Here is a 12,047-nt window from a genome sequence, read left to right as displayed (position 1 = left end):
TTAGTCCTAAGGTGGAGACATCTACAGCATCGATCCGGCTTATTTACATTTTAAAAGAGAGGTCTTGTTTTTAACAGCAATAGACAGAACGCACTTTCTTTTGATCTGCTTACTTTAGCACATGTCTAATTACCCACCTCCGCCCATAATTAGACCCCCTACTAGTTAATACAAGGTTATTATGAGCTATTTTACATTTGGACCACCAAAGATTCTGCATACTGTAGGCTTCTACAAATCATGGGCCTTGGTAAGATGATTGGGTCTAGCAGTTATATATCTTTAAAATCCCTTGCTATTAAGCTGTACTTTAGCATTCTCTTGAGACGTGTAGGAAAGTAGCGTAGGGTAACAGAGCACATTAGCACTGCGAGGCTATATTTTGATCATAAGAATCGACCAAACAGCTCATCTCCATGAAGGTTTTAGGTATGCCAGAAATGTACAGTATGCTGCAGCTGAGTCTGGCTTGGGTGTATTGCCACAGCTTCATCAACAAAGGATGCTCCATTCCGAGTGATCTTTTAAATTCCGCCCCAAAGTGAAGAAAAGCAGTGTCTTGTAAAGATATGATTGCAACTTTTGTGGCCTTCAGTCATTTTGATTTTTTAGCAAGTTTGCAAAGCAGAGGCAGAAGTACATATTAAAATGTAATATATGGTACTGTGCAAAAGTCTTGAGCCACCCCTCATTTCTTCATATTGAATTGAAAGAAATAAAATCATGTAGAATAAATGAAAGAAATAAGAAAGTTTTTTACTGTGACAGGCTGTGAAAGTGCCTAAAGATACAGTACAGTTTTCAAATGTATTTATTTATGTAACAACCATACTGTAGCAGCAACCTCATTTCCCCTCTCATCTGTTCCAACCACTCAGCATTCAGTATCACCAGTCTGATCATCGCTCATCATCTGCACCGGTTTATCACTGGTTCTTGCCTAGATTAGGTTTTTAATGCCTGAATGATTCATAGGTCACTTTGTTGCTTATGGAGCAAAAAAAAAAAAAAAAGTTCCTCTGAAGCTGCTTAAGTAGAGGGACTGGACTGAAAATTAGAGCCAAAAAAGTCATTTAAGAAGCATGAATAACTATTCCTCGAGATAACATATATCTCTAGATAATATAAGAAAGTCTGGCTTCTTGAAAGCAAAATATTAAGAAATATGGGATGAATCAAAACATTTCCACAGTACAGTATATTAAAATGTAATTTCTTTTATTGTGTGGAAAGAAACCTGGATATAAATGCTTCACTTGTGTAGAGTAGCATTATCTGAGGCAAGAGGTATTCTGTAGTAGTTAACTGTTATTGCAGGTGACTGTGAGCTGAAGATTTCCTTTTTTTCCCTTTTTTGACATGGCCATTTTGCATGATTTAATACAATGGACGTGCCACTGTAAAAGAGTGCTTCCAAGAAGCCACCAAGCTAGACTTTAGCTCTGACTTGAAGGCAGTTAGTGTTATTTATTGCCTGTCAGAGGCGAGAAATGTGCCGCTGAAGGCTGGATGACTATATATTAATGGAAACAGAGGTACAATTACCCCAGGTAGGCTTATAACCTGGACTGTGTTGAGTGTGAGGTTGTAGTATATGGTTTGTGTCTAAGTGCTTGTCTGGGTTTCCAGAAATGGCCATCATGTGTTCTGACCAAAAAATAAATTAATAAATAAATAAATAGATAATACTGAATACGCGCACAGGTTAAAATGCCAGTTATTCAGGTCTTCACAGACTCACGCATTTATTGGAGTCAAGGAATGTCTTCTGTCATACCAAGTCCAGTTCTATTGCACAAATATTTGCTCATTTTCTTTTCGGGCAGAAAGGGAGAAAGAGTAAATGTCATAAATTCTCTTGGATCTCTTGGAAAGTTAAACAGCACCGTGTCTTTCTCATTTATTGATCAGCTCGTTGGTGTTCTAACAGCAGTGCTGTAATACCTATTTCTTTTTTTCTAATGTCACATTGCTCTGGGGATGTTTGTATGATTTTGGTCCTTCTCCATTCGGAACAAGTCAATACTTCCTGTAATCTGGCTTGCACATGAGGTAGGCCAAGCCATCAGTACAGGAGAACACCAGATAAATGAGGCAAAAGAAAGATTAAGTTGGGGTTGAACAATGCCCCCTTTTACAATGTCCCTCCTTCTGTAGATTGCACTTGCCTGTCATCACGGAGATGATTACAAGGTTCAGTGTAAATGCTGCACAGACAGCTCCAACAGCCGCACCCACTGAATGATGAAATAACCGGTGTCTCTGTCGTCAGACAATGAAATGAAAAAAATTGTCATTTTGTATTTTGTCATGACTGAAATGATTGGCCAGTCGAACAGGTCAGGTCAAACTCATCGCTTTGACGAATATGTTGTTAATCCCAGCCGAGACAAGATGCAGTTTTTAGTTACAAGCCTTAATTAAGCTTTACAAACTAGCACTTACTGTCTGGACAGATGGAGGCATAAACACACTGATGGTTGATACTGATGCGCATGCTGTCATTGTTTTGGTATTTTAACCAGAGACAGAATCCATTAACTTGCCTGGGCTCAGTTCAGATGACCTGAGTATCTCTGTTGGGAGTTTGTGAAATATCCTATTTAAGAGGGACTGCTGAATGTCACAGATGGTACAACTGCTCCTCTGAAAGAGTCAATACTGGATACATCTCCCTCTGGAGAGAGAGAGCAAAGTGATTTTGTTCAGAGCGCTCGGAACTCTTAACCTTGCCTCTCAGAGGAGAGGTCCCGCATGCCAAGACTCTGTTTAAAAATTCAAGAACGAAAATAAAGGATTAGGTTGAGTCAAGAGGATCAAATCACGGAGCTAAGTTGTTATGTTGCTTTTTACCCGAGCACCATCCCCACCACATCCAGGGTGGCCAGAAAATTGTGGATTCATAGACATTTTACAGAATATAAAATTTCATATACAGTACATATTTTTAATATCATTACAAGCCCAAGATGGCTTTGAAACTAACAACGAAGGACTGAACAGAATCACATTTGGCGCCACTCGACTTTGGGCTCATCTGAGGTCAGACGACTATCAGATTCAGCCCAGAATAATGTTGTCCTAAAGACGAAAATCAGTTCTGACATTAGGAATGTTTTTCTGGTGAGGTGATGCAAAGTCAGAGACTGTCAATTTGAGCATTTGCTTCAGTTTCGACCTTTTTAAATAAACTTTCGTCTATGGATCCAGAGTTTTGAGCCACCTTGTATCAACCACTGCGATTCCCATGCTGGTCATGATGATTTTATTTGATTTTTTATTTTTTTTATACGAATGGATCCTTGTTTTCTTCCTGTGCTGTGCTGTTCCGCAGGGCCGACTGTTCTGTGTAAATGAACAGGGATATGTGCTGTTATGAAGCAGAACTTGCACAGTGTGAGGCTTATAGTGTTGAACCCGGATGCTTCACTAGACTCAATATGCTAGACAGCATTAGAGTTGATGAGGGATGAACAATAACTGTGTGTTCATTACTGCTGCAGACACACATTGACAATTTCTATCTCGCTTTCTTCTTCTTCATCTTCCTCCCCTTGCCTCTCTCAGTATAGTAATGTGGCTTTCCTCACACAGGGTTCTGGCATACATGCTGGCTCTGATTATTTTCACTCGACAACGGGTAACTTTTGCAACCTTTAAAGTCGATTTTAATAGCGGAATACTTCCAAGATTTGAAATTGGAACGTTCAAACTACAGCAAACAGAAATTACGATGATCGTGGCTCTATGAGCCATCTAAAAGACTAATTTAACCAATTATATTCCGTTGTACACTCCAGGCTTTAAGCTATTACCAATTTAACCATTATGCATTGTTATAAAGCTTCCCGCAAGCCTTTAAGCTCCTAAAATGTCTTCATATTTGAGGCTTAATACCACAAACATCCTGCCTGCTTTCAGCCTGTTAACCCTCTAGCAACATTTAATGCTTTAGATACCTGACAAATGACCAAGGCACAAATCCTCTCTTATATCCAACCACTCCAACCTAAATACCCTTATCAAATACACAGGGAATTTACAATAGCCATAAAAGTCTCCGAGATAACCACTATACTTAATCAACCTTCACATTATTTACGAGTCCACACTGAACAGTGAACACAGGAGACTGCTAAGCGTGGATAAAATGTTCGGTTAAGAAAAAAAAAAGCTCCATTTTGTGAAAGCATTATGACTCAATGTCTCCCATGATGGTGGAACTAATGGGAATTCTGTTCATGGTCAATGCTAATAATGTAGCTACAATGCAATTTTAATCCTAGTTCATCTTTCCTTTTTTAAATTTATTAATGTTCCTGAAAAGAATGTTGTTACCGTCTTGTTTCTACTATCATTACATTTACTTACTTATAAAAAGAAACTGTATAGAATCACTGTGTTACATATCTTCATTAGCATTTATTAGCAAGCGTATGTACTTGGGGTCTATTTTCCCCGTTGCCTAGCACCAATTCTTCTCCCATGTTTAACCATTTAAACAAAGAACAAGTCACGTTTTTTCTTCCTTTGTCAAAGTCCTCTTATTTAACATTTAAACCCCCAGAGCATGTCTCTGCAGGGTCTCTGGGGGTGTCCTGTTGTGTCTGGCACCAGAACGTTGGTAGAGTAGTGGATACTTTGGGTGCTGTGGGTTGTGGGTTGGATCCTCCATAGATCTGAGTCGTTTGTCCAGTGCATCTCTTTGGTGCTTGATTGGATTGGGAACTGAATCCTTTTCGCAGCCTTGGGCTCTTTGCCTTCTGGGCAAGCAGGTGTGTGTGGCAGGCTTTGGTGCACTGAGTGTTCTTTTGCCATTTTTTTATTGCCAGCGTTGATTTTTCTACAGTTTGTGCTGCATTGGCTTTCCTGTGGGATCAGACCAGACGGGCTAAGCTTTGTTCCCCACGGGCATGGGTGAGCCTTGGGTACTCATGTTGTTTAGTTCACCTGATGTTGGTGGTGTTAAGCTTGATTGGTGTACATCTCTCTGATTGTTCTTTCACCAGGCCTGTGTAGCTTATCAGACATTTCTAGCTAATTCTTCAGTTTAGCTAGGAATGTTTTATAAGCTATGGTTATGAAACTAAGCTTAGTTATTTAAGAAAACATTAAACTGTGCTAGATTCAGTGCTCAGTTTGATTTACATGTTTCTTAGTTGCTAACACATCTGAGGGAAATGTTGACATTTGTCTTTGTCTTGTTTTTATGACCACAACTTTTTCTTTGTTTTATATAAAAGCAGTGTTAGCTTGGTTAATCATTAGCCATTTTCATTAGCTCACAAGTTTAACCATTTAAGCTCAGTTGGCATTGTGTTTATTTTTCCATGTCAAAACTTTATTAAAATACTTTTTTTTAAATCTTGTAATATAATCAATTAATTTATTCCTCGAAATGTTCATATTTCAGGCCTGTTAACTATTGTAGCTTCTTACCTTTAAGGCTAACGACCAGTATTTTGAATTAGCATGTTACTAATTGTATTTCTATACAAGTTTCTGTCTGTTATATTAATTATGCCTGACAATAAGTTAAACTGAGTATCCGAATAGCTTCTGCGTCCAGTGGAACTAATAAACAGAACATGTGGAGATGGTAAATTCTTCATTTATATATCTCTAAGCCTCAACTAATGAATTCCTCACCAAATCCCCAAAACTCCCATGCTGATAAACGTGCATGTTAAGTACTCATATATAGCCTACTACTATACTCTGTAAACCTTCCCGTCGCTCAAATACAGCCTACAGCTATAGACGCTTTTCATTTTTAAGCTTATTTATCTGGCTTTTCAAAGCTCGTTCACAGTGGGCCTAAAAACATTAAATTCTAGTTACCATCTGCTCGTTCACAGACACATGCTAAAACACACACACACGCACACACAAACACACCAGTGGATAATAACTACTCTAATTTTAGAGCTAAGGTACTGTCTGCGTGTGAGTGTTAAATGCTTGCCATCTATGAAAAAATGTCAGATGGTGCTGATATTTATATTAATCAGAAACAGCATGGCCCTTTCTAAGCTGATATTTGCTAATGTTCAAACCTGAGGATCTCAATCTGATCAAACCCAATGATTCCTTTTTTAAGGGGGGTTTACATGGATGAAAGTAGGCTGGTCTGGTCAGGTAACGCGTACAAAATTCAGTCACAAGTGCGAGTTTCCGCTGATTCGCCTCTCCGCATTGGTAACGGATAGCAGGAGCTACAAAGCTAAAACTTCTAACACAAGGCTAAACACCAAATCCCAGTCTAAGCCCTGAACAAGGGCACTACTTGATGTGTGGAACAAGGGGTTCTACACTCTACATCGAGGGCAAGCTTTCCAGTGTATGCAATTTGGGTTTAAACCCCAGAACTGTTATTTATTATTATAATTATTTTTTTATTTTTTTTAAACAGTTACTTAGCTGAGGCTATTTTAAAGTGGAAAACATTTAAAACATAACGAGAAACTTAGACATTTACAGTACAGTCCACCATCTTAATGTATTTTTTTCTTCTTCTTTTCTTCTCACCTTTTGGCTACGTATTACCAATAAGAATTTAAAACTCCTTTCACCCCTGGGCGTTTATGTGTGTGTGTGTGTCTGTGTACATCTTTTTCAATCTCCTTTTCTGCAGTGCGTTATTTATGTGCTTTCTTTGTTCTAGTCCGTGCTTCATTTTCGAAGTCAAACAGGGAGCAGACACACGCGCTCACATAAAGTTTGCCCCATACACTTTACACCATACCCTCATGCAGGATCTTGGCTGCATAAGAAAACAGATTCCAGCTCTCTGTCACCTTCAGTGAGGGCTTCAATAATTCTACCCAGCCTCCTGTCCGGCTGTGTTTCATTCTCGCTAATTGTTTTAGGCTGTGTCGTATTAAGATCCCTGTAATGTTCTAAATGAAGCACAGATCTACCCCCCCCCTTTCCCCCGCAACCACCTCACCCCCACCCTTCCTTATTTAAACGCCCTTTCTGTAGGTCTTACACAGATTACATCCTGCTGTCTCTACAAAAAAGTGCCTCTACAGATGTGCTGAGGTTTCACTATACAAAACATAATAAGTACTGAAATGAACAATGGCACTCTTTTAATACAAAGTGAGCTTATCTTTCAAGAAAAACTGATACCAAGTAGTAGTAAAACTGCAAGAAAATCATGTTCACAAGAATGAAATTAAGGACACTGTGTGAAATAGTGGATCCTTGTAGAAGGTCAATGTTGGCAAAGGAAAGGCTGGTTATCCATTCAGTGTGCTGGTTATTTCAACAAATATTTTATGCACCAAATTTCTTGCCACGAGCCATTCCCCCCTAGATTTTTACATAAATCGCGACTTGGTGTAAATTACATCGAGTACATTCTCGCCTCATGCCCAGTCTTCGCAGTGTAGACTTTTCATCCACCACAACCCTAACCTGGATAAAGCTGAATGAATGCGAAAAATCCTTTAGCAGGCTGAATTGCCGAGCTTCATCGAACCTGCGATGCTGTTCTGGTTCTTTGTTTGGTCTGACAAAGACAGGCGATTAAAATTAGCCAGAAAACTCACAAATTCATCAGGCTATGGCTCCATCAGGGCCCTGTTTCATCTTCAGCTGTTAATTCGATGTTTGTTAACAGCAATGGCAGCCTCTGCTTGATGAGTCACAGGCTCAGGAGCACGGTTGATTTCCCAAGTGCTCACACCATCCCGCTTTCTCGCAGAATAAACTCTGGCCGCTTGACGCACCGCTTCAGAAATGGAGTACGCCTGGAGTGCTGCTATTTTCTTTCCCTACCAGTAGTCTTTTTTGAATATTATTTGTTGTGCTCCTATAACTTCATTCTAGTCATAACGTTGTTCGTCGTGCGTGACATCAGCCATCCGCATTAGAAAGAACGACGCTCACTGATATCCTATTCAACTCTGCCAGCATTTTCTTAACGACTCCTGTAGCTGTAAGCTGGCATGCTGTGCATCAGCACTAATGTGATCAGAATTTAACACCCCCTGAAATGCAGTGTCTCTCTCTTTTCTGTAGATTTTGGTCTACAGTCCGTAGGCTGTACATATTCCAGAGTTTAGTGAGCGCAGCGCGACCCAGGGACAACACTAATGGAAGAAAATTAGCGTTATTGGAGGCGTATTGTGAGAGAGCAAATAGCGCTGCCTAAAGCCCTCCCACTGCTCCATACAAAACGCTGCAGGACTGCCAAGTCTAAGCTCTTTCTGCCTTTTCCTTACTAAGAAATAAGAAACAATACATTGAGCTGTGCAATCTGACAAATTCATTAGTCTGCCCGCAATCTATCAAATGGAATAAATCTGTAGTGTCCAACTTGCTTTTTCTTTTTTTTTTCTCCTCTTATTTTTCTTGAGAAGTCAGTGAAGACCCGCAGTGTCGAGGTTTAATCTCTCAGCTGTGAAGGAATGAACGGAAAAGCATTCCCCGTCAGGTCATTGTGCCCTGTGTGCTCAGGTGTGTCGCAAGAGTGATAAGCCAGTCTTTCTCCGACACAGAGTGAGCAAACACACGCCCACCCACACACATTCCCACAGGCGCGCACGCGCAAAAAAAAAAAAAGACACACACACACACACACTCCGATTCAGAATCGAAACGCTCGCGAGAAACGTTTTTAAAAAGGTCAGCACCCGGCTCCTAAATTGAAAGGAGATTGCAATCAGTCACGCGGCGGGTGTGTGAACAGTCCTCACACGCGCGCTTTCACTCTCCACGGTTAAGGGGTCTTTCATCTCAGTAGTGTTCTGATACACACTTCCATTAAGCCGTACCGTATCCAATCCATCCCCTGCTAATGAAGCCGTTTTTGTGGGGGGCCTTTTGTGTGAATTTTTAATTTATGTTTTTGCCATGTTAAAAGTAAATAGTTTAAAAGAGTTTAACTTGGGGGGTCAAAAGCCTTTGGTCTTAGCAGCTGATGATTGGGTATGATTTATTTCAAGTAATTGATGTTGATTACCATGGCGACAATGATGATCGATGTTGTGGATATCATCTGCCAATCATTCTTTATAGCAATATAACTGGACGGCGAGAGGTGAAGCATATCAATTAGTCGCAAACAACTAGTACTATAGTAATATGATGACTTGACTATTTGACAAATGATGATATGAGTTATATACACTGTGAAGTTACTAAAAAAACATATAAATAGATTTTATCTGCATTTAATGAAAGCATAATTGAACTCTCTTATCAAGCCTATGATTTGAGCGTCTCATCATATAGAATTATAGCTTAACACATGAAAGCTGTCACTTAGCAGGCAGAACGCTAAAAAAAAAAGAAAGGAAAAAAATAAGCACAGGCTGTGTTTTGTAAATTCAGGACTAAAATACAGGCTGTGTTTGATTAGAGGGTCCTTCCTGCCCACGGCAACTTTGACGCTGCAGTTCCGGGCATCTGACAAAGAGGCTGATGAGTGCTGCGTTCCGCTCTTCACGCCTCGACACACTCTCCAAACACATCACCAGCCGAGAAAAGTGTTTGCATTCAGTCCTTGGAAAAACAATGGTGCCTTCATCTAATGCCCTCTCCTGTGAGCTAGCCTCCGTGAGGTCGGTTTAGCTTTTTCGAGGCACCTCCTGCACGTCTGTAATAGGGGAGCGTCTTTTGGTCCGGGGAACCTGTAGAGGTGGTCTGTTGTTCAAACAGCGTTGTGTAGACACAGGTGGGCCCTGGAGTGTACACAACGCCCGCCGTCTGCACCTGTTTTCCCTGTCTGCCTCCATTCTGTTAGGCGGATTTATTATTAAACCTTACGCTTTAATTTCGCAGTCTGCCTTCATCTCTTGAGAAAGCTGCTGCTTCTGTCGGAGCAGGCATGAAGCTCATTCGATTCCTAATTGAGCTGCACAAGAATTGTCAGCTCCGTATTGCAGAAAGCAAGGCGACTATATTCTCTTATTCAGGACGACTGTGATTTCGAATCGATTTGATTGCACGCCTCTGGTCCATCCTGAACTCTGTAGAAGGCTATTGGCGGGGTGTTTGGTTTTTGTGTGTGTGTGTGTAGTTTCAGGATTCTCGGTCTGTAATGCTGCCTCTTGGCTACTATTAAAATCATTGTCATAATGACAGGCTTTGTGGAGAACACTCTAGAAGAGTGTCTGTGTGTTTGTGCATGCTGAAGTGTTCTGGTGTGGCCAGAACGTGAAGCTCGTTTGGTCGTGCTCTTTGTCTTCTTCTTTTTTTTTTTTTTTTGTGGAAAGAAAAATGCCAAGAGCTGATGGAAGTGGCTGAAGCACAAAGCCTGTATAACCCTACAAAATTTTCATTCATCTCCTGAAAATGACCACACCGCTCAGCGCAGCGCCTCGTCACCATGACAACCTGGGAACTTTCCGCTTTAAGAGAGAACGGGGAGTTTCTATTAAACACCGCTTCCAATTTTCACACGACTCGGATTAAATTGCAGAGTTTCGCCAAGGCTATGATGGCGAGCTCCTCATCAGTCTTCTGAAATACATTTACGCTGCATTCCTGATTCGTTTAAAAGCAGCAGTTTAAAGTCATTTTGTAGGTATTTTAAATCCCCTCTTAACCCGTAACCGAAGCAGTGTCCTCTTCTGGACATGCATGAGACGGGACGGGGTCTTAGCAGAGACACCAGCGTGCGTTTACTGGTTAACCACAGCTGCGTTTGTGATTTTTATTTAGTTTTTTGCCTGAAATGGAAATTAAATTCATCCAACAGAAAAGGCAAATGGATCCAAGACTTGAAAACCACTGTCTCTGGTTGCGGTCACTGTCTCTTCTTAAGGATTATACTTCTGTAAACCCTAAGAATTAACTGGGCTTGCTCCAGGAGAAAACAAACAGGAGGTCTTTTTGGCTGGTATGAAAAAAGAATAGGAAACTGCTTATTTTGGTAATGTTGCTTAGTGCACATCTTAAAAAAAAAAGCATTCACTAGGGGTTTTGCGGCAAATTTCCGTGGAGTTTTTTTTTTATTCTTTCTTCTCTCTCTCTCGCTCTCTCTCTGCATGTTAGAGCGTTCTTGTTAGCAGTGTTGGCAGCTCTGTATCTGGTGCCTGAGCTCATTTCTGGCCTGGAAAATGTAAACAGGAGCCTGAAGTGAAGAAACTAAAGCTATGGCAGTGTTGCAAATCAAAGATATCTTTGAAAACACAAAGGTGTGTTGTGTGGCTTCCTTGCAAACCTATATCTATGTGAGGAAAAGAAAAGTTTTTTTCCGGTACATTGGTCAGAACTCATTCGACGATGTCTTTGGGTTCGGGTTTGATTTTTGGCCAGGCTCAATTCCCGTTTCTGTGTGTATGGAGTTTGCATGTTCTCCCCGTGCTTGGTGGGTTTACTCTGGGTACTTCCGGTTTCGTCCCACAGTCCGAAGACCTGCAGATTAGGCGTTCCCAAATTGCCCGTAGTGTGTGAGTAAGTGTGTGCCCTGCGATGGGTTGGCACTCTGTGCAGGGTGTACCCTGCCTCGTGCCCTAAGTCTCCTGGGAAAGGCATAGACGATGAGTGAGTGAATGAGGGATAGTGCTTTCTGCCTTGATTTGGGCGTGGCTATACGGCAGAGCCAATCAACGTGATAGTTTACCGTAAATAAACAGAATGTGCGGAAGACACAGGATCGACCATAATGCACCTACAAGCTGCCAACATCCTGTAAATTTTAAGACCAAATTAATTTTTTTTATACAACTTTACACTTTTTCCATTTCTCATCTGTGATTCTCTCTCCGATTACAGATCAGGGACAGTATTTGGCTGACGACGGAAGAGGTACTGCTTAACATAAACTTAGTGTGTATTAAAAATTTAGTACAAAATATAAAACTACCAATTAGTAGAAATTGGCAGATAAACCTTGTTGAATGTGTTTAAACTGAGATGAAACTAAAAGGTGAGTGTTAAAGCGGTGCAAATTTGGTAATGTTATTTAAAGGTTACCAGTACAATCAGTTTAATGTAGCAAAACCATCCTTAGGAACTATGCTGTAGCTTGTGATGTCGGGGTGATGCTCTGACCGCCAGCGCTTTGTGCTCAGAGCATTTACTGTGTGAGG

General features: G+C 40.7%; 1 protein-coding gene across 2 annotated transcripts in view; it reads left to right on the top strand.

Moving 5' to 3' along the window:
- alcama (activated leukocyte cell adhesion molecule a) overlaps positions 1-12,047 on the top strand; it is a 75,278-nt gene that overhangs the window by 36,214 nt on the left and 27,017 nt on the right. The window contains exon 2 of one of the 2 annotated variants that reach the window (XM_053516268.1): positions 11,731-11,763. The exons of the other annotated variant lie outside the window; for it this stretch is intronic. Within the exon in view, the coding sequence (XP_053372243.1) occupies positions 11,731-11,763 (33 nt within the window). The remainder of the gene's footprint in view (positions 1-11,730; positions 11,764-12,047) is intronic. 2 annotated transcript variants of the gene reach the window in all.

The sequence above is a fragment of the Clarias gariepinus genome, chromosome 17, assembly GCF_024256425.1.
Source record: "Clarias gariepinus isolate MV-2021 ecotype Netherlands chromosome 17, CGAR_prim_01v2, whole genome shotgun sequence".
Lineage (NCBI taxonomy): Eukaryota > Metazoa > Chordata > Actinopteri > Siluriformes > Clariidae > Clarias > Clarias gariepinus.
Note: the sequence above shows the minus strand (reverse complement) of the source record. Positions and strands in the feature narration are given on the sequence as shown.